Below are 22,178 nucleotides of genomic sequence, written 5' to 3'. Positions count from 1 at the left end.
TATATAATAACATTTAAAAACAATTTACAAATATGAAGTTTCATAAAAGGAATTCTGGGATATGTTTACATTTTTTTCACTGTAAATTTTTAGATGATTTCTTCTTTTTACTTCCAAAAGTGGTACATTTAATAGTATTTTACTGTACAATTGCTCAAAATGTAAGGTTCGATCTATTACAGTGTCCTCTGTACGGGAACTTACCGTTAAACAATTAACAGGTTTTTACTGTCACATTTTTACAGTCTTTTACAGTTAAAATTACAATAATTTTTTACAGTATGCACTCTATGGTGGATTTTTTGACAATAACATACAAGTAACAGAAATGTTCAAAACAAATGTTTCTGCACAACTGTTCAAAAGTTTAGGGTCAGTAAGATTAAAAAAAAAAAAGAAATTAATCATTTAATTCAGCAAGGATGAACAGTAAAGATGTTACATTGTTACTAAATAAATGTCATTCTTAAGAAAATTTTACTTTGGCATCACAGGAATAAATAACATAAAATAATTTATCAATTACATCACAATAATACTGTTCCCTTTCGAGAGGTCTCTCGTATTGCGTAAGTTAGTTTGGCTGTGCTGCGGCAACTACCCGAACCTATGGCGTGGCGGCTAAAATGAGCGAACCAATCAGGTCGCTTCGCGCCAGGATGCGTCATAGCCCGCCAGTATGGGCGTGGCTTATAGCTAAATAAGCCTCCATTTTCGCCATAGAATTCAGATTTAATCTCCTTCAGCAAGTTCCACTTCGCTGGCCTCCGGTTGAGAAGCCTTAACCGCCGCCGTCGAAAGCCTTCAGCGGAACAAGCCACCAGCTAAGCAGCTCTGAGGACGCCGGCTTCCTGGTTTTCAACTAGAGGCCGCCTTCAGCCCGCTGTTCTGCTGTGCCATCATGCGCGCATATATCCTTTTTAAAGCAAACTTAGTGTGTTCGCCGCTGTGACTCACTATTTAAAAGAGCAAAGTTTCTAGGCGTTGTTTCAAATGCCTCGAGACACCTGGGCCTCGTGCAGAGACCCTCTCTTCGGCGCGGATCGTCACATCTTGTGCGCTCCCTGTCTGGGCCACGACCACGCTGAAGCTGCACTCTAAGGGCGGCTGCCCAGAGTGCACTGAGATGGCCCAGTCCCCGCGTGCCTCGCTCTCACCCAGAGAAACCCCCTCGCCGGTCCTGTTCACACAGGCAGACCAGCGCCCCTCTCAGCGAGCGGCCGGTCTCGTCTCTTTTGGGGGATCGGATGAGGAAGAAGAGAAGGATGACAGCCTTTCCCTTGCTGCATCCGAATGCGAGGGGTGGACAGGCTCCATGACGGACCACGCACCCTCAACACAAGCCAGCACCAGCGGCATGAGAGTCAGCCTTAACTCTGAACTTCTCTGCGTGCTAACTAAGGCTGTCAAAGACCTCGGGCTCGAGTGGTCTTCGCCCGAGGAACCCACGCGAAGCAGGCTGGACGAATGGTTCCTGCAGGGGCGCCGACAGGCCCCTCAGCAGAGACCTGCTCCTTTCTTTCCTGAGGTACACGACGAGCTAACGAAGTCGTGGAAAGCGCCGCAATCAGCTCGTCTCAAACCCTCCACCTCCTCAACGCTCTCGACTGTCGCTGTGGAGAAAGGATATACTAATAAAATGAATAATTTGTTACATTTATTTAGCGCTTTTCTGGGTACTCAAAGCGCTTTACATAGAAGGGTGAATCTCCTCAACCACTACCAATGTGCAGCATCCACCTGGATGATGCCATGGCAGCCATATTGCGCCAGAACGCTCACCACACACCAGCTTATTGGTGGAGAGGAGACAGAGTGATGAAGCCAATCAGTATATGGGTATGATTAGGAGGCCATGATGGACAGAGGCCAAGGGGCAAAGCTGCTTCGGCGCTTCACACCATGGCTGTTCTCCAGGTTTTTCAGGTCAAACTTCTCCGCTCTGTGGACGAGTCTGGTCCTGACCCGGAAGCTTTCAGGGACCTGCACAGTGCCACAGACCTGGCTTTGCACACCACTAAATCAACCGCCCAGGCGATTGGTAGAAGCATGGCGAACTTGACGGTGCTAGAGCGACATCTCTGGTTGAACTTAACAGAGATGAAAGATGCAGACAGGGCCGCCTTCCTGGACTCCCATATCTCCACCACCGGCCTGTTCGACCCAGCGGTAAAGGGTTTCGTGAAGCGTTTCACCGAGGCAAGAAAGCACCGCAAGCGATGCGCCACTTCCTCCCTAAACGTTCCAGCTCTGCTTCGGGCCGCCACAAGAAAGTGCCGCTCCCTCAGCCAGCAAAGCCAGCGCCGCCGGTCTCTCAGTCTGTCACCGCTCTCGTTCAACGAGACGACGGCAGTTCCCAGAGCGCTGGGGACCCCGACCCAAGATTGTGTTGGACCCCGAGCCTCGGAAGCATTCCTAGCCTGGCTGAACAGAAGGAAAAGAGAGTGGTTAAGTCCCGCCGTGGCCGGACCACCCTCCAAAAAGCCGTTTACACATCTCCCAGTCCCCTATTTAGTTCAGGCGGCTGGAGATGCCAACATTGCAGTCAACGAGTCTGTTCTCCCTCCTGCTCACGTGTAATAAATAGGGCTCGAGTGTATTAAAAGTAAATTAATTAAATTAACTAAATTACCTTTTACCTGCTAAATGACTGTTTTCATGCTGTTATTTCATAAGATGAATAGTAATCCTGTACGTTATAATCAGCAGGACGTACAACATTCTAACTGATTTCCTGCAGCCCGGTGATGATGTACCTCTCAGCAGTGTTGCTCTGTAAAAACTGTTGATTGTCTTTTGGAAACTGATATGTCTGGTATAAAACACAATTGCCAAGCTTAACTGGCAGGCGAGTTTTGCCTTTAAGAGATGTAATATCTAAAGATATCTTTTCTTATCCTTAAATGGTTGCTTGTGAAAGGTCGGTTGATGTGCCAAAAGGGTTGGCAAACTGATGTAATTTACAGTCGTTCGACTGTGTCCAGTGTTTTGTGTGATTTATATGTTTGGCTTTGGCACAAGTGGATATACTGGGTTATGAATTAATCAAAAGAACCTTTAAGGTGAGGCAATATAAACATTGCAGAATTGGTTTCTGGCCTCCAAGAGTAAATTATTGCATACTCATAGTCATGGAGCACACCCCACTTAGAAATTACTTATTTGTTTAAAAATGTGCCCAGAACTACAACACAGTCATTACGTAAATAAAGGCTGATGAGATCTGCTGAAGATACTTTAATGAGGTGTTGACTCAAACATCTAGTCCTGGTCATAGACAACAGGGGAAAACAATGCTAAATGCAGTTAAAATAAAATCCAACTATTAACTAATAAGGGTGTCACGATTTCGATTTTAAATCGAAATCGATCGAAATTAGAAAAAATTCGAATCGATCGAATTAAAAAATGGAATCGTCGATGCTGCCATGCCCCCATGTCACGTCCGGTCAGCGTGCCAAGCGGGAAAAAAACACGCGTGTTGTAAAGCTGCGAGTCTATGGTCAACCTCCTCTAACTTAGCTACAGCCATTCAAAAGATAGCATGGCAACTGCAGATGCAGGAGACCCATCGACAGAACTTGAACCCCCTCCTCTTTCATTGAAGTCGCAGGTGTGTACGTTTTTTGGATTTCCAGTGAGTTATGTTGACAACGTTCGCGCTTCAAAAAAGCCACAGTTTACTTTGCAGACATCCCAAGTCTCGCGGAAGTTCCTGGAGTCTCCCGCATATTGATCATAGACAGTATAAGAAATGGACAGAGCTATCTCATTGGAACTCAGTTGAGACAGTTGAAGCCCATTTTTAGCGATTTTTGAGCACTTCCGTTCCTGACGCGCAGACTCAAACCGACTCAAACTAAGCTTGATGACGTGAGCAACCTGTCTGACAGACGTAAATATTCTAGTGGCTGTGCCAAGAGGAATCTGAATCATTCCCTTCCGAAACTTGCAGAGCCGGAGATCGTGAGTATTAGCTGTCCATGAGCTAGCAGTAGGAGCAACTTTACAACTCTCTATGGGCTTCTCCCTTGACTTTATGCCTCCACGTCCCCCCGATTGCGCGCGAGTTTCTACTTCTGTCTATACGGTAATTTTCTCCAGTGTGCGCCAGAGAGTCGCGTGTTATGACGCAATCGTTAGCCTAGTTTTTAAAAAACGGCTTCTACGGGGCCATAACGTAAGATACAAAGTAATGGAGCCTTTTATACATTGTCGTGTTTCTTTAGAAATAAATAATGGACAAATGGAGTCTTTAAATGCCTCAGATGTAAAGTTATTCGCTGTCAAAGTGACGCCAAAATGAATGGGAGTCAATGGAAATGCTAACGCAAGTGAAGTTCTGCTACAAGATGGCGGCACCCGGCCGGCTTCAACTTCCGGTCGATGGATTACCCCCTTGATATTGATAGCGGCTCCCTGATGCCCGCAAATTAGTTAAAATCTCCCGGAATCTAGAGTGAGCGAGCGAGCAAGAGCGCGCAATCGCGCATGCGAGACAGAAAAAACTGTGCTCCAAATCGTATAGCTCGCGCACGGGAGAGAGCGAGAGATCTTGCGTATGTGCCTCATGAACGCATGTAAGACAGAGAGCATCCTGATTGGCCGGTTTCGGCTTTAAAAAAATAAATGTAAAAATCGAGAATCGAATCGAACCGTGACCTTAGAATCGAAAATTTAATCGAATCGAGGATTTGGAGAATCGTGACACCCCTATTAACTAAAATAGGCAACAGCATTTAAAAGGGCGAAGAAAAAAGACTTAAAATTTAAAAAAGACTTCCTGCATGTTTTGTTGTTGTACTGTATTTTGACACAAATGATTAGAGAAATGGTTACAAACATGGTTAAATATGGATTGTGTCAAAATATTTGCAATAAATTATTCTCTGTTCTATTCATTTTTTCTATTCAGTTTATTTCATGCAAATAGTTTTGTAAAAAAAAAAAAAAAAAGTTAAATAATACAATTCAGTATTTGATAAGATTTTTTAATAACAAAACCAGTTGAAAACTACTGCTTCAGTGTACCACTATTTAGGGAAACTTTTTATATAAAGGAAATATTACCATTTTCCATGTTTATATAATGAACTAAACTAATTATATAATCATAATTATCAACTCAAGCATTAAGACTTCACAGACCGCACTCAAGGTCAAAGTTGTGCCCTTTTTGTTGAATTATTGAAATTACAGGTAAGGTTCAAGGGAAAGAGATGGAGTAATCTGTTTCTATTCCCCTAGCAATGTGATTAGAGTGATTACATGAATCTCCTCTTCCGGAATTTCCTTCTCTAAGTCCTCCATGTGTGTTGTGTTTATACCCTCAGCACTTTGCAGCCTGTTTAGCACAAAACCAACTAAATTATTCAACACCTACCTGATCATACATGATTTAGCAGGACACTCATTTATTTACACTTCATCTCGATTAAGCATACTGTTTCCTCCTTTCGGGCACGCTTGAAGAGACTTCCGTCAAGTGTTCTTTTGAAGATCAAATGACCTTCCTCCTTGAACCATTATCGATTTAAGTTGAGATTTAGCAACAGTGTCTGGATTATATTGACTTCTGAAGGACAACCTATTCAGTCAACCAATTCTGACTAAACATAAATGGTTATTTTAATCTTTTATGCATTTTTTCTAGTTTGCCCATCAATAATTCCTGTTCAAATACACTACTTTTGCAAAATTAAATTAAATTTTCTTTCTGTATTTAATTCTTCTTTTTCCGCAGACATTATTTTAGTTGTTTAGGGATGGTTTAATATACGGATAATTATTAATATTAAATTCTATACTATTTAATTCTATACATTTAAATAACTAACATATATAAAAATACATATATGTTCATATTTATATTGAGATTTGTACAAGATTACATTTAACAGTGTTATTAAAGTATTAATGTATTTCATTCATTTTAATAGGCAGATTTATCTTTCTGTATAATGACTGTAAATTGTTATGACTATGTAAAGACTGAAGTACATACAGTGTATGTAGATGTGAGGGGAAGAAAAGAATCGAGCAGTATTCAGGTTGAAGTTAAAGCAGGTTTTGGCCACATGGAGTACTTTCATGTGTTACGCAGTTTTATTTCAAAGGATTGAATAAGACCACATAAAGTATAGACTGACAGAGACTGGAAGTTCAAGAGCTTGAAGCCATCTGGTTATTAATTCATTTTGAGCTGTCAGATTTCCCTTAGTATTCTCTGCTATGTTTCGGTCCTGAAGGGCGCAGCTGGTGGCGTACAGGTCTGAAAGAATGGCCTGCTCTGGTTCTGGTTGGACGAGGGCCCAGCTCTAAGATGTCTGGCCCCTGGTACCTGTCTCAGTGATGAAGAACACCTCCACCATCTTCCTCCTCACTCTGTCCGTCTTGTGCAGAGCTGAGGTATTGATCGACATACATTTTGCAGCAAAAACTAATAGCTTGCTGTTAATGCATTTCTTTGTGTTCATTTTGAAGGAATAGTTCCTAAAAATACATTAATTCTGTTTGAGTGTGTGTTTTCCATAAAGCTCTCATAAGGCCTGCAATACTATAGGCCTACTTATATTACTTTTAGGCTGTGTGTCCACCAAAGTATTTTTAGCCAGCTGCTCGATAGCGCTATGGAAAATCCATGGAAATGTTACTAGTTTCTGATTTCGCTGATAGTTTGTTTCTGAATATAAAAATGTTGACACAATGTAAAGTACTTGCTCTGTCCCTTGATTTGGATAAAGATATGGCTGAACCACGTAGAAAGAGAGGACAGTTGGTCAGTGTGGTGTTTGTCCTGCACTTCCATTGTGATTGAATGGCTTGGTAAACAGTGACAGTGATGAGCACTGCGTTTTACCCACTGTTGAACATTTTTCAACTCTCGACAACCAGACGAAAAAAAAGCCACGCGCTCAGCATGAAATAGACGCTCAGCACCTCGTCACGCTGCTGCTGTAGTTTTCAAACATGGGGCGCTCTCATTGAAAAGTCTTTGGTGGACACATGGCCTAATAGTGCTTTTGTGTACATCTTTTACCTTTTTTTTTTAATTTTTCTGTTCATTAATTGCAAGGCAAAAGACATGGTAACTGTCAGCATTTCTTGCATGCAGCGTTGTGTACAATAAGATCAGAAACATGTATTAAGACAGTAAATAAGGCCAATTTTGATTTAGTTTTAAGAAAGTTGTAACCTCATGGTGTCATGTGTTATTTCAGAGTGTGAGTGGGAAGACGGTGAAGGACACAGTGCAGGAATGGAACAGGTATCGGAACGAGTGCATCTTGAAGATAAGCTCACAACCCACACCTTCGGGTAGGCATTAGCTCTTCCCATCCGTGTGTGTGCATGTGCGCTTCTATATCAACACTGGAAAACAGCTAGTTGAGATTTACTATGTATATAAAGAGAAGTAAACACACAGACATACACTAACCACCCCAAATGTTTGTCATGAATCTTTCTTGCCATATAAATCTTGCTTGCATAAGGAGTGTCAATAAGGATATTTTTAGTTTTACTTCTAACATGGAATGCAACAATTAGATATAAAATTTTATATATGAAATAAGCTCTGGCAGGAGTATATAAAGTTATTAAACCTCTCTGGATCACCTTTATATTCACATTAACTCTATTTTCTCAAGTAGGTTTGTTTTGCAAAAGCATGTTTGATATGTACGCTTGTTGGACAGAGGGAGTTCCCAACACAACGGTGAAAGTGCCGTGCCCCTGGTATCTGCCTTGGTATGATCAAGGTACAACTGCCAAAAATAGTGCCTGTTGGCATAGAAAAATAAAAATATATGCTTCATAAATGTCATTCAATTCACCATATTCATTTTTAAAAGAGGATCTTAAAGCTTACCATTTGTTTATGTGAAAATGTTTATCTTAAACTCATTTTATCTTCTACCGGTAAAAACCATAAGACAGATTTAGAACATACTAACATAAGAATGAGTGACTACCATAAATGATGCTGTTGGTTGTCATTCCCATGCACTCAATTAATAAAAAGGTTCATAGAAGACTCTCCAATACTAGACATGTTTGGAGTAAAAGAAAACCTGTTATGCATTACTGTCCTCTTTAGTGCGTAATGGGTTTGTGTCACGGGAATGTGGTCCAGATGGCCAGTGGCTCACTGTCAACCACAGCCGCACATGGAGAGACCACTCACAATGCAATGCAGATGGCAGCCAGCAGATAGCACAGGTAAAGAGACATGTATAGCATCTAAAATGAATGTACATGTATACAGCTGTGGTCAGAATTAATGGCACCCCTGTTAAATATGATCAAAAATGTCAGTAAAAAATAAATCTGCATTGTTTATCCTTTTGATCTTTTATTTAAAAAAAATCGCAAATATCGAACCTTTCATTGAAGTAAAAGAATTGAAAGTGGGGGGGAAATCACATTATGAAATAAATGCTTTTCTCCAAAACTCGCTGGCTATAATAATTAGCTCCCTGTTATTAAATACTTTTTGCAACCTCCTTTTGCCAAGATAACAGCTCTGAGTCTTCTCCTATAATGCCTGGTGAGTTTGGAGAACACCTGACAAGAGATCAGAGACCATTCCTCCATACAGAATCTCTCCAGATCCTTCAGATTCATAAGTTCATGTTGGTGCTTCTTCTCTTCAGTTCACACCACTCATTTTCTATAGGGTTCAGTTTAGGGGACTGGGACGGTCATGGCAGAAGCTTCATTTTGTGCTCAGTGACCTATTTTTGTGTTGATTTTGATGTTGGTTTTGTACCGTTGTCCTGATGGAAGATCCCAACCACAGCCCATTATAAGATTTCTAGCAGAGGCTGTCAGGTTTTGATTTTTTATCTGTTGGTATTTGCTAGAATCCATAATACCATGTTTCTGAACAAGGACCTCCAGAAAAAAAAATTTGCCCACAACATATAAGATCTTAGCCTGATGTCGTCATACTCAGATTCTAGTCAGAATGTGAGTCTGATACTGCTCCATTGGGCTGTGATTATGGGGCGTGTTTCAACCGAACCAGGAAAGAAAATGCCTCTGCACTCAATTGGATCGACAAATGCCTTGATCGCGGTTCTCTGTTCCTCTTTTAAAATGAATGCGCTGTCTACATCTTCTATAACAGACGCGATGGCTGAATCTACACATCTAAATTCTCCAGCGGCAGCCATTCTTTGTTGTAAACGAATTCAACCCAAGCGCTCCTTGGTGACGTGGATGATTACGTTATGGTTGATCATCTGTCCATCATCGTATAAAGCCCGCCCTGACAATTTGATTTGTCCGAACAGCTTTGGTTTGGGCATACTTGCTTCACAACGGATCAAGTCACTTCCCATCCTCAAATGTTGTGGGTGGGGCTAAGTTCGGCTGGCATCCTAATAAGATCCAGCAGTATATTTAACCGTAGGCATGGGGTACTTTTTATCCGTGTTTGCACCAAATACATCTGGTAGGTTTGCTGCCAAAAAGCCCTTTTTTTGTTTCATCTGACCATAGAATCCGGTCCCTTTTGAAGTTCCATTCGTGTCTGACAACTGAATAGGCTGGGGTTTATTTTTTGAAGGAGCGAGGAGGATTTTTCTTGACACACTCCCAAACAACATGTGGTGATGTAGGGGTTGTTTGATATATCTTTTTAGGCTTTCTGACCCCCAAGACTCAAGTAATCTCTGCAATTCTCCATCTGTGATCCTTGGAGAGTCTTTGGCCACTCAAACTCTCCTCCTCACTATGCATTAAAGGGTCATGAAACCCCCCTCTTTCAGCTCAAGTCTAGCTCACAATCTTTTTGAAAAATGCAACTTAAATGGGCGTGGATGGCTGTGAGAAGGGGTGTGGTAAGGCCATCACTGTCATCGCCAGTATCCCATGCATATCGACTGTCACTAAAAGCAGTGGTAAAACGTGAGGAAATGCTAGATTTTTTTTTATAGCTGGCAAAGTTAAAGTCTTATGAAATACGACACTTTATTATTGTCCTTTCAAAAGTAACTGAATGCCCTGCTATATTAGCCTAGTAAGCCTACAGTAATCGTAATTCTATTGAGAACATATTAATGTAGGCTACATGTATAATTATAATGTCATTATAAAATATATAGTTGTTTATAGACTCTATACATATATATTTGAAAATTCTTAATTTTCCGCTTTAAAAAAACGTTCCGTGCATAGCCTAGATCTACGCGCCCCCTGAACCCCCATAATAAAGATGGCTCTGTGGAGGGGGATGACTTCTCATTTTAGACACACACACACACACACACCTCTGAAGGGATAGAAAAGTCCTCGGGACTTGGTGCCGCATCACTCGGAAGACGCAACCTGCATTGGTTGTCAACAAGGCGAAGTCCACCATTCTCCAATTCTCGAAGCTCAAAAATGTTTGCGGCACACACGTTTAGATGTGTCCGTGGTTGATGGAAAACCAACCGCCCAGAGCCAGAGTCTAGCCCAGGCAGCATCGCGGGGAAACATATTCAACCCAATTGGACTTTTGCACCACGAAAACAAACACTTGCGTGAGTCCCATGATTGCCTCTCTCATATACTATGCGATATCACAGTTTGACATGTCTGTCACTGGAAAGATCCAGTGGTGTCATGAATAATTAAGAGACAGTGTCTTCTCATAGGATATGAAAACTCAGTCTCATTAATAATTGTGAGACACCGATGAGTCATCAACGCACTATACTGTGCTATGCCACGTCACAGCCTGCGATGAAGATTTTAAACCCGGAAGACGAAAATAGCGGAAAGAAACTAAAATTTCACCATTTTCACCCTACTATTAAATCTAACAGGTGCTAACATTGTCTTCAATGGTGTTCAACACACATACCTCTGATAAAATCTCAGAAAATTTGGTTTAGGGTTTCATGACCCTTTAAGACAATATAGACACACGTCCTGTTCCTGGCAGATTCGTAACATCTTTAGTTGATTAGAACTTCTTAATATTGCCCTGATGGTCAAAATGGGGATTTTCAATTCTTTAGCTATTTTCTTACAGCCACTTTCTATTTTGTGATGCTCAACAATCTTTTGATGCACATCAGAACTATATTCATTGGTTTTACTCATTGTGATGGATGATTAAGGGAATTTGGCCTTTGCGTTTCCTCATATTTAAACTCCTGTGAAACAAGAAGTAGATAATTTCATGTTCCTAGTCACTATAAAAAAGGTAAATATTAATGGGAATATACTTCAGAGATATTTTACTCAAAAAGAAAATCTAGGGGTGCCAATAATTGTGGCCACGTGTTTTGGAGAAAAATATTTATTTTATAATGTGATTTTCCCCCAATGAAAGGTTAGATTTTTGCAATTTTTTTGAATGAAAGATCAAAAGGATAAACAATGCAGATTTATTTTTTACAGCCATTTTTAATCATATTTAACGGGTGCCATTAATTCTGACCACAACTGTATATGGTTTGTCAGTGGTCCTGAAGTTTTTAGCAGATTGCATTTTCCTTCTATGTAATGTTTTCGTAAGATTTTTTCTTTTCTTCTGCTCACCAAGGCTGCATTTATTTGATAAAAAAACAATAATATTGTTAAATATAATTTAAGAAAAATTAAAATAACTGTTTTCATATTTTAAAATGTCATTTATTCCTGTAATGGCAAAGCTGAATTTTCCAGTCTTTATCAATTTACTCCAGTCTTCACAGTGATTTCTCATTGATCATTTTTCAGGATTCTTTTATGAATAGAAAATTCAAAGGCATTTATTTGAAATAAAAAACTTTATTACTTTTAAATCAATTTAATGCATCCTTGCTGAATACATGTTTTTGTTGAAAACAAATTTTTTTTCAAAAACAATTCTGACCCCAAACTTTTGAATGGATATGCCCTATGGGTGAGATGATTAAAATCTTCAAATATATAAGTATATGGCTTCCTATGCTTTATATTATTCAGTACATTTTGTTGAACTTGGTTTAAGAAAAATATCTGCAGATCAGGAAATAAATGAGTAATTTGTCAAATGAATCATGTAATTATTTAAATGATCCTGGACCAATTAAATTAGTTTTGTGGCTTAGTTGAATCATGCGAGTTGCAATTCAGTAAATTCCACTTACTGTCATACAAGTTCAAATTCCAATTTAACTTCCTGTGGTACCAGTTCATTAAAATTCCAATTCATGAATTGAAGGGAGTCAATTCTTAAATTCCGCCATGCTGACAGCCATTGAAAGCTTTCTCAGGCAGAGAGTAATGACATCTTTATTTTCATGGATCACATGTACATGTTGTTGTTCAAAACGACTGGAAAAAGTCTCAGTGAAAGAAACCAGTTTGATTTGTGGTGTATGGAGAATTTATGTAAAATATGAAACTGGCTGTGTGAATTTTTATGCGGTTCTGTAATTTCAAGAACCAAAGCACTTGGAAAGCAATCCCACTAGTGTCATTTGCAGAGCTCTGCTCTCATTTCTTTTTGGCAAAGGAGACTTTATCTCCTGCTCGCAGAGTTATTTTGCAGAGTTATTGGCTATTACTCGCTAGTGTGATTCGTGAATATAAAGATGTCATTACACTCTGCCTAAGGCAGCTTTCAGTGGTTGTCAGTATGGCAGAGTTAGAAAAATGTCTGAATTGCTCTGAAGCTTTGCCTTCATGTCCCACACAAGACATTTGAGAAGGTTTTTCTTTCAGAGTAGTCACATGAATTAAATTTGCTCATGTCTGTATAGTGCTATTCTTTCTCTCGCTCTGTTCACAGGAGAATCAGATGATGATCTTGGCCTATTTCAGGGTGATGTACACAGTTGGTTACTCTCTGTCCCTGGCCAGCCTGTCTTTAGCCCTCGTCATACTTCTCATATTCAGGCGAGTGACCGCTTTCCTCCAGAAAAGTGAGCAGAACATGGCATGCAGAAGAAGAAAAACAAACAATATAAAGCTGTTGGCCTAATTCATCATCCTGCAATAAAAAGACAAAAAAGCAAGAGCCTTAATGTAACCATGCCGCGTGCTGTTCGCCCAATCAATGACACTGCTCCAAATAAGAATGTTAATCCAGGGTTCAGGAATTTACAGTGTGAAACATCAGTTTATGAGTACCTAGGATTAATTGTTAAGTTATGAGCAGTCTGAAAAGTGAAGCAAGATTTGTTCACCCAGGGTTTAGATTGACCCAGGGTTAAGTATTTCAAGTTTGAAAAGCCATAATGTATTTTGTGTGTAATATTGCAGGAAGCTGCGTTGCACACGTAATTACATCCACACCAACCTGTTTGCCTCATTTATCCTGCGAGCTGTGTCCATCCTCACGAGAGACGCGCTTCTCATGAAAGACGCTCCAGAGTTCAGGGACAACAAAGATGTTTCAATCGTGCTGAGTGACGAGGTAAGCAGAAATACAGTACTGACTCAATTACATTACAGTAATTACACGCTGCAAAACAGTTGCTGTTCTGTAAGGAGGCAAAGTCCTCAGTATTTTGTTAATCAAATGCAAATTCATGTTACAGTTACACTTAAAGCTGCCGTCGGCAACATTTTTCTAATCATATTCAGTGAAATCGACACTATAATCCGACAGAACAATATAAATAAAGTGGTTTTAGAAAAAAACCCGAGCTTCTAACTCCTCCTGGAGCGTGTTATTTGTTTTGCAAAAATCCACAGCTCCCGGATCATCAGGTCCAATCAGCGCAGGGGGTTGTGAGATCTGACTGTCAATCACAGATCGGGCACAAGCCACCCCTCGCGCACGTTACAATGACATGCACACGCCGGAAGTTCGCGCAGTAACGAAGAGTGATGGCGGGTGTATCTCGCTTTCAAAACACTAACAAATCAATAAGCTCATTTAGAGTATAAATGACGTTAGCAATTGCAATCTATCGGTAGATTAGCCAGGGCAGCATACCTCCAAATACTCCATGGTGTTGATGAATGCTAATGAGACGGGCGCGTTCACAGATAACCTGGTGCACACGCACTGACGAGCACGAACACGAACTCGAACTATCAACAGAGGGTATCCGTTGATAGTGGGGGATGGGCATGAGAGTTGTAAACATTCAAAATTTTGCCTAAGTCCACTCAATCTGCCAGACTTGCCGACTGCAGCTTTAATGTTTTGCAGTGTAAATAAACATTGCTTATACAATTCTATTTTGTATTTTTATATTAACATTGTAATTAATGTTCTATTTATTAAACGTATAAATCTAATTAAGTTAGTGTTTTTTAAGCATCTTTAAATTTATCACAAAAAATAAAAACTATTTATTTCAGATTTCATGTCTATTTTATTTGTCAACTGATGCTTTTTTAATAGTCTTTTAATAAACTTATTATCGTATCATCAGTCATCAAAATACTGCTCATCAAAGATCAGTAAACACTGGTCACAGTCAGAGATGTAGCCTACCAAGGGTTTCCACCAAGCTGATTGCTCTCTAAAAATGAAAGATCATGTTTTCAAGTCAGTTTCAAGTTTGTTTTTGATGTGTTGTAAAGCGAGATATCTGTGCATTAGGGTTGTATTACTTTTTAATTAGTCTTCCCATTAACCATTATTTAATTGTCTAGACCTATTTATGAATCCAGATTGTATAGTATGAACATGGTGATAGGCCAATCAAAGCACAATGGAAGCATTGTCTCCTCTCACATGACTTTTTCCCCATTCGTTCTCCGTTAAACTCACCAAACCCATGACACACTTTAGGGGGGTCTGTTAAAAGTCATTGAGCTGAGGGGAATCAAGAAAGACGTTGCATCTCGCTGTAACTTTAACCGCTGGTGTCACTGTTGGACAATGTCATTTTTAGAAAAATATGGGATTTATACACTTTTTAATTTCATATTTTGTAAAATTTGCTGTGGATTTATTTTCATCCAATTTTGCCTCTGAGGAAACGCTCCTGCTCCAAAACTATTCAAGTACATTGTTTGGTACAGTAAACCCACATTAAACTCCCACAGGTGATGTCAGGCTGCCGTGTGGCTCAGGTCCTGATGCAGTATTGTGTTGGGGCCAACTACTATTGGCTACTGGTAGAAGGTCTATATCTTCACAACCTGCTGGTGCTGATGGTCTTCTCAGAGAACAGTTACTTCTGTGTGTACCTCTTCATCGGCTGGGGTGTGTAACAAACTCATTCTACTTTTTTTGTAGAACAATTGTCATGAAAATAAGTGTAATACTTCATTTAATAAATGTATAAAAACCATTAAATATAGTATAAAAAATTAAATAAAAAAGATTTAATTTAAATGCATATATTTCCATACATTGAATGAGTTTGAACAATTACCACAATTATTTTTTTTTAAAGAAAGTATAAATGAAATGCTAATGTGGATGCACAAATGTGAGGCATGTGTCTTGCTTGTTTTCTGACAGGAACGCCTGTGCTCTTTGTGGTGCCTTGGATAGTTGTTCGTTACTTGTATGAGAACACTAGGTAAGATGGGCCAGAAGTCTTGATGCAACAGCCTTCTTTCATTTGGTTAAAGATTAAGAGCAACTTTGGTTAAGCATTACAAATCTCCCTACACATTTCTCAAGGTGCTGGGAGATCAACGAAAATATGGCATATTGGTGGATCATCCGAACGCCAATCCTTTTGGCAATTTTAGTGAGTTTTCCTCTGTATTTATCTCATTTTGTCTAAAATTTGAATCTGTTCTCTGATTGTTTTTATAGTCATTCACAGCAGGACGAGGTCGAGGGACGTGAGAGATACGAGACCCGTGCGTCTCACAGGTGTCGTTCATCATTAATCACGCCACCGGCCTCGCACCGTCCTCCCACGTTCCTCGACCTTGTCCTGCTCGCCACAATGTGCTTACAGATCTTTTATTTCTACTGAAATTTCCCAATTCCAACCTGTGTTCCAGATAACTCAGAACTTGACATTTTCAACCAATGGAACATTGCGTTAGTTTCTACCATCTTGGAAATGACAACAAATGGTGCTTCTCATCATAGTCAGGGCTGAAAGATCTGCTGCGTCTTTACTAGTTGGATTTCTGACCTATGTTCCAGTGGTTATTTGTGAGTGGGAGGTGAGAGAATTCCAAGTTCTGAGTCATCCGGGGACGGTTGCACCAGCTATGCTAAGTTGTAGCATACAACTTGACATAAATGGTCACTGTTACAACTTGCGCACTTATTACCTAAATATTTTTGTGTTGCACCATTAAACTTAAAGCATAACTCTACGTATTAACTAAATATTTACGGAAGTCTCCCATCGGGAGTAAGGGTTAGAATAAAATAGCAGACTGACTGAACTGCATCAAAAAAGCTTTTGTTTTACCCGACGGACTTCAAGTCTTTAGACATATACTGTATGATAATGCTGACATTTACACTTACTTACATTTAAGAGAGAACATTATGTGCAGATTACTTTGTTAGAGGCTCTTCAACAAGAACCCATCCTAATGCACTCCTCTATAAGCATCGGCCCATGTTGTGCATTTAAAATAATATAATGTCATGAATGTAATTTTCAAATTTCAAATACAGTTTCTGAATGTTATTTACATATTTAAAAAAAATACATGTTATTCTTGATGTTATTCACAAGTTATGTATTTGAAGGCTGCTATTGGATCTTTGAGGGTAAATGTCACATTATGTGACTACGCATTACTTTATGGAGAGCTTACAAACTATTAGCTATTCTGCCTTATAAACAAATGGTGCAACCAAATAGAGTACAGAGTTGGTTACAAACTAGCTAGTTAAGCCTCTAGTGACTTTACATTCTAATTTAAGAACGAATTTACGAATGGCTGGTGCAACACTACCCTGGAACTCACCATAACCAGTTAAATAACCAGTCACTCTTGCATTATACATGGATGACTCATTAGTCTTGAGCACTCTTGAGATTGTGTTGAGGAAATGTTTTTCTGCACTCCGAAATTATTGTGGCTTGGTTTGAACGGATCCGTCACACTCAGTTGCATGGGATAATTTATGCAGTGTTCTGCATTCTCCAGAATGAGAAGTTTTGTGTGCCTTTACATTGAGCATTCCACATGTAATTATTTATATATAAATAATCATATTTTGCAGGTGAACTTTTTCATATTTATAAGGATTATTCAGATCCTCATCTCCAAATTAAAAGCACATCAGATGAGATATACAGATTATAAATTTAGGTAAGAATTTGTCTTGTTATTTTAAATTAATTTAATAATGAAGTGTTTTTATTTATTTATTTATTTATTATTTTCAACAAATTAATTCATGTTCATCAGTATCTGTTAGTCTGTTGTTGTTTTTTTGCTTGTTGTAAAATTTGCTATTTAAAACAACCTGATCTGTCGGTTTTTCCTTGTAGCCGGTATTTCTGATTTCATCCATGTTATGTAAACTGGAACTGTGTCACATAAAGTGCCTAAGCAAGCTTTTGATGTTTCAACCATGTTGAAGAAAATGTTTCATCCTCTTCTTCAAATGTCAGCCTTGCGGACAGCGTATATTTTAGGGAGCTATTCTTTTCCCACCAGAGAATATATTTCTAGCCTTTAAGACTAAATCCTGCTTATCCATAGTGGAATAAAACGTGTATTGAAATATAACAAGCACATGTAGTATTGGTAATAATGATGGAAGCTAATTCGATTTTTGATTTACCCACAGTGCCTCACTATTGACAATTTATCTGCCTATGAAATCTCTCTTCAAACATTTATAAAACCTAAAAGGATTTGATTTTTTTTAAATCTGAAACAATGAGATCACAAAAAAAGAAAGAAAAGTTGATGGCATTTTGAAGCGAGATGGGTCGGATTGTGTTTTGAATAATCTGCGTCTAATATTCTTGGTTCCTCAGGTTGGCCAAGTCGACACTGACCCTCATTCCCCTGTTAGGGATTCATGAGGTGGTGTTTGCTGTGATGACAGAAGAACAGACTGAGGGCGTACTTCGCAATGTCAACCTGTTCTTTGAACTCTTCTTCAATTCCTTTCAGGTACAACTAAGGGGATCAAGCGAGACAGACCGTGTCACAACATGGCCTAGATCATCAAGTGTACTTGCTTTTTTGTTTTCCATGCACTATTCTAATGTAGTGTATATCCTTACAGTTAATGCATTTTGACACATTTGTTGCTGTTGCCCTACAGGGTTTTCTGGTGGCCATACTATACTGCTTTGTCAATAAAGAGGTATATATTTTTGCTATACTGTATAGTGTAATATTTTTTATGTATAGTCTATAATGTATTTAAATAAAATAAAAAACTATATAATTAGTGGTGTTTTATTATCATTGATGCTATTATAGTTTGTTAATATTTTGAATTAGATTTAATTTGATATATTCTGTTTTCAATTTAATTTTTACGTTTGAGTAATTTTGTTGTTTTTTGCCATTTTTATTAATTGTTTTTTATTGTTCTATGTCTATAACGTTTTAATTTTAGAAAATGTATTTTAGTACTTCAGCTAAATGAAAATTATGAATGCTTAAATAGCTGAAATAAAATAAGTTTTTTTATATCTAATTTTATCATTTTTATTTAAGTTAATGTTTTAAATTTAATTAAAATATATATATATATATATATATATATATGATAATAACCCTGCTATCCTAGGCCATATATATTCACATAACTGCTATTTTACCTATCATGTCTGTGATTTCAGGTACAGTCAGAAATCAAAAAGAAATGGCAGCGATGGAGATTGGGAATAAGCATTTTGGATGACCAGCGTAATACAGGTAGCAACACACAGCAGGGAGGTGCCAGTCCTCTGTGCCACCATGACCCAACCTGCTCTCCAGAGTGCCCTCTGGACAGTGGCTGCCAACTGTGCTCAGACCCAACACCAACAGACGCCCACCTTCAACAACACTACCATCCTGGAGCAAAGAAAGACAAGGCGTACTGCTACATCTCTGCCCGAAAACAGGTTCTGAACGGGTTGGATGTGCCAGCGTTACCCCAGTGTGCCGCAGAGGGCGAAACCATGTTTTCCGAGAGCTACTGCTGAATGATGTGGACTGTGCTGGCCATACAATGCTGGATATCACAGAGTGTCTTGGAATAAGAGATCTCATTGTTTTTGAACTATAAAAAGGATATTCCTACATCAAATTTCTCACATTACACCAGACAGACCTGTTTTTGTTTTTGTTTTTCTCATTTGATATTTACCACTATACCTCAATTTGGACACAAGATGAATTCTGTTATGCGGCAACACCGTGGATCTCGTTGCCACAAAGTCATATTTTTGATTGAATGAGGATTATCTGTTGAGAGTTAAATGGTTAGGCACACAAACATCGCCTAGCCTGTGAAATCACCAAAATAACCATCAATATAGTCACCCCAAAAAGTATTTGGACCCTTAAGCCACACATCCACTCAAACAAAACAAAAATGTAAAGAAAGAAATTCGTTCACTTTTATTTAGCAAGGATGCCTTTATTGATCAAAAGTTTCAGCAAATAATTTTACATTGTTACAAAATATTTCTATTTCAATGAAATGCTCTTATCATAGAATCCTTAAAAACACGTATCACAGTTTCAACAAAAATATTAAGTGGCACAACTGTTTTCAACATTGATAATAAGACCTTTTGAGTTGCAACAACAAATCAGTAATAGAATGATTTTTGAAGGATCATGTGACACTAAAGACTAGAGTAATAATGCTGAAAATTCTGCTTTGCATCAGGAATAAATTGCATCTTAATATATACTAAAATATATTTTTTTGTTGTAACAATGTTTCCCAATATTACTGTTTTTACTGTTTGTTTGTTTTTTTGATCACGTAAATATAGGCCCTGGTTTGATGTTTGTTATCTAATGCAGTCAATTTTATGTGCAGGTTAAATACTTTTGGGGGAGACTATATACATACAGAATAAGGACCAATAATAAAGTTAATAAAACTTATAAAATGTCCATAAACAGCAAATTAGCACTAGCATTATGTCTAAAGCACATCCTCACCCTGATATGATAAGTGCCTCTGGACTGGAGGCATTAAATGTCTAACATGGAGGTTTTATATGGCTCTAGTCTTGTGTAACCCGCTCAACCAGAATGGTGCGGTCTAGGCACTCTCTTAAACAGCAGGAAATCTAATTCCTTTATTATGTTTCTGCATTCCACTCGATGGCTTAATCCCTTTTCATTCAGTGCCATGACAGAAACCAACTGTGAACTGTATGTCTAAAAGGATTAGAGGGTAATTTAGTTATTAGGTAACAGTAACAACACTATCAAACATGGAAACAGATTGTTTCTAAAACTTTATGAAGGCATAAATCAGTGTATCCCCTCTTTTTTTGAACCACTCACAACGTAGGCTACTAAGATCTATATTACATTAAGTAGTCTATACTCTTTCACTTCACTGGACACATTCTTTTTATGTTACTATGAATGGAAGAGTTCAATAATAATAGTGATATCTACGTATGCTGTAGACTATCTGAGCTTTCACTGTGATTTAGGCAATTTATTATATTTCTAAATTTCATGCATCAAGCGGAGGCCGTTGTTCTGTCGCTTTCACATTGAGGTTATTCCCCGGATCCATTGTCATCTAAAGCCACCTAGTGGACGTAGAGAGAACTGCACAGATGTGTTGTAGAGTTGCGTTCGTCCCCTGGGGAAATTTCTTACCATCCTGTCAGTGCTGAATGACATTAACCGAGTGCAAAGAGTTTGTGGTCAGGCATGAATTTGTCAAAATATAATATGTCTTTGTTGTAGTCTCGGGTACAGTTTGTCTAGTTCTGATGAAGCCACTGTAAATAGTTAATAGCCTAGTTAAAACCGTTAATAGTTATTTTTGTCCAATCATAGATTGCAGAATAACTGTGGCCGTTAACACAGAACAGTTTTTATTTTACGCTTAAAAACGCGAGATGCAAGGCACTGGAATGAAAAAAAAAGTTAAAACGATAAAGACCATCTCTGGTAAACTTATTTTAACTTGCGCTGCGCTTTTGTCTTGTGCATGACACGGCGTTCTAAAAACACGGCGCTCAAGTCAAAAAGTAGCCTACAGCTTTTAACTCTTGGTATTCCTCACCTGTACTGTATTTTGTTTCAATAATATTAGGCTACTTCAATAATATGTATTAATATAACTTTAATATTTTGTATAAAATAATACAAATATTAGAAAATATTTGTATTAGTTTTCAATATTTAAAAAAATGAGTTTTTAAAACTTGGCCCTCTGGGGGTTTAAAAAACAAAACTGCATTAATTTTACAAAAGAATATTGTTTTGGTTCCTCTCTGACTAGGCCTACTGCTCATAAAACATACACTTCTGGGTTTAAGAGATATAACCAGTTTAGATGGAAAGGATCTTAAGCTGACTAGCTGGAGATGTTACTGTTCCAATTAAACATGGTCTACTTGAAAATAAATTCTTACCCAGCCTTACAACAACCATAATGAAATGACCCTGTACAATAATGCTTTAATGAACTCTGTTAGAGAACTACATATGGCAAGTTATCTGTTCAATAAAATAGGCCTACCTTACACACCTGCTGAGTAATAAAAACGCCATTTCCCCCATCTTTTTTTACAACATCCCAAATCCCTCGGTTCTCGCCATTTCCTAAAAGCCAAGCTGATGTTGATTCTCATTTTATTACGAGCTCTGTTGTGTTCTCTTTTTGCGTCATGTGAGCGCCCAGTTTGGCATCATAGATCTACATAATAAAGGCCTTTATTATGTATATCTATAGTTATGATGGCGGTCGACGGAGTATTTGTCCGGGTTGATGTAAATGACAACTTTTTTGAAAACGATGTTGTGTGCGCGATGTTATTATTGAAAACGGAGGGTGGAAAATATTCGTTTCTCTAAATACCCGGCTATGTGTAAATGTGGCCTTAGCTTTCTTGCTCGTTGTGACAATTAACCTATACCACGCCCACATCATACACCCATTAAAGTAGTCGAGCAACTTTGCTCTATTTACGGATATGAGAGACATGCATGGGCAAGTGACATAGGTATGTAGGCTACGCAATTTCCCGCAAAAAACATCCCGCTGGGTCTAAAATATAAACAAGTAGGCCTAGCCTAATAGGTTTACCATAGTGAATTAGGGTGAGACAAAAACACTGTAGATGAAGGATTGATGATGTATTGACTCATAATTAAAAGTCACAGTGTAC

At 38.6% G+C, this 22,178-nt stretch overlaps 1 protein-coding gene across 3 annotated transcripts; it reads left to right on the top strand.

Moving 5' to 3' along the window:
* The first annotated feature begins 6,045 nt into the window (after positions 1-6,045).
* Positions 6,046-19,024, top strand: gipr (gastric inhibitory polypeptide receptor). 3 transcript variants are annotated; one of them, XM_056271126.1, is made up of 13 exons: positions 6,046-6,408; positions 7,221-7,317; positions 7,653-7,760; positions 8,099-8,220; positions 12,752-12,862; positions 13,229-13,378; positions 14,968-15,127; positions 15,389-15,449; positions 15,554-15,623; positions 17,075-17,163; positions 17,841-17,979; positions 18,134-18,175; positions 18,660-19,024. In XM_056271126.1, exons 1-13 carry the CDS (start codon positions 6,352-6,354, stop codon positions 19,005-19,007), a joined length of 1,554 nt encoding a protein of 517 aa, XP_056127101.1. In that variant the 5' UTR covers positions 6,046-6,351; the 3' UTR covers positions 19,008-19,024. The 3 variants fall into 3 exon arrangements, with proteins under 3 accessions (XP_056127101.1, XP_056127100.1, XP_056127099.1); XM_056271125.1 differs by having other exon boundaries at positions 6,049-6,408; positions 7,650-7,760; XM_056271124.1 differs by having other exon boundaries at positions 6,055-6,408; positions 7,650-7,760; positions 12,752-12,858; positions 13,225-13,378.
* Positions 19,025-22,178: the final 3,154 nt, after the last annotated feature.

Source organism: Rhinichthys klamathensis, unplaced genomic scaffold (assembly GCF_029890125.1).
Source record: "Rhinichthys klamathensis goyatoka isolate OS25496 unplaced genomic scaffold, OSU_Roscu_1.1 h1tg000311l_1, whole genome shotgun sequence".
Taxonomy (NCBI): domain Eukaryota; kingdom Metazoa; phylum Chordata; class Actinopteri; order Cypriniformes; family Leuciscidae; genus Rhinichthys; species Rhinichthys klamathensis.
Note: the sequence above shows the minus strand (reverse complement) of the source record. Positions and strands in the feature narration are given on the sequence as shown.

What these genes read in the sequence shown, in the direction of transcription:
- gipr (XM_056271125.1), top strand. Translation starts at nt 6,352, where the DNA reads ATGAAGAACACCTCCACCATCTTCCTCCTCACTCTGTCCGTCTTGTGC. An exon ending in CAATCGTGCTGAGTGACGAG is followed by an intron (nt 13,379 to 14,967) that starts GTAAGCAGAAAT and finishes AAACTCCCACAG; the next exon opens with GTGATGTCAGGCTGCCGTGT. An exon ending in GTACCTCTTCATCGGCTGGG is followed by an intron (nt 15,128 to 15,388) that starts GTGTGTAACAAA and finishes GTTTTCTGACAG; the next exon opens with GAACGCCTGTGCTCTTTGTG.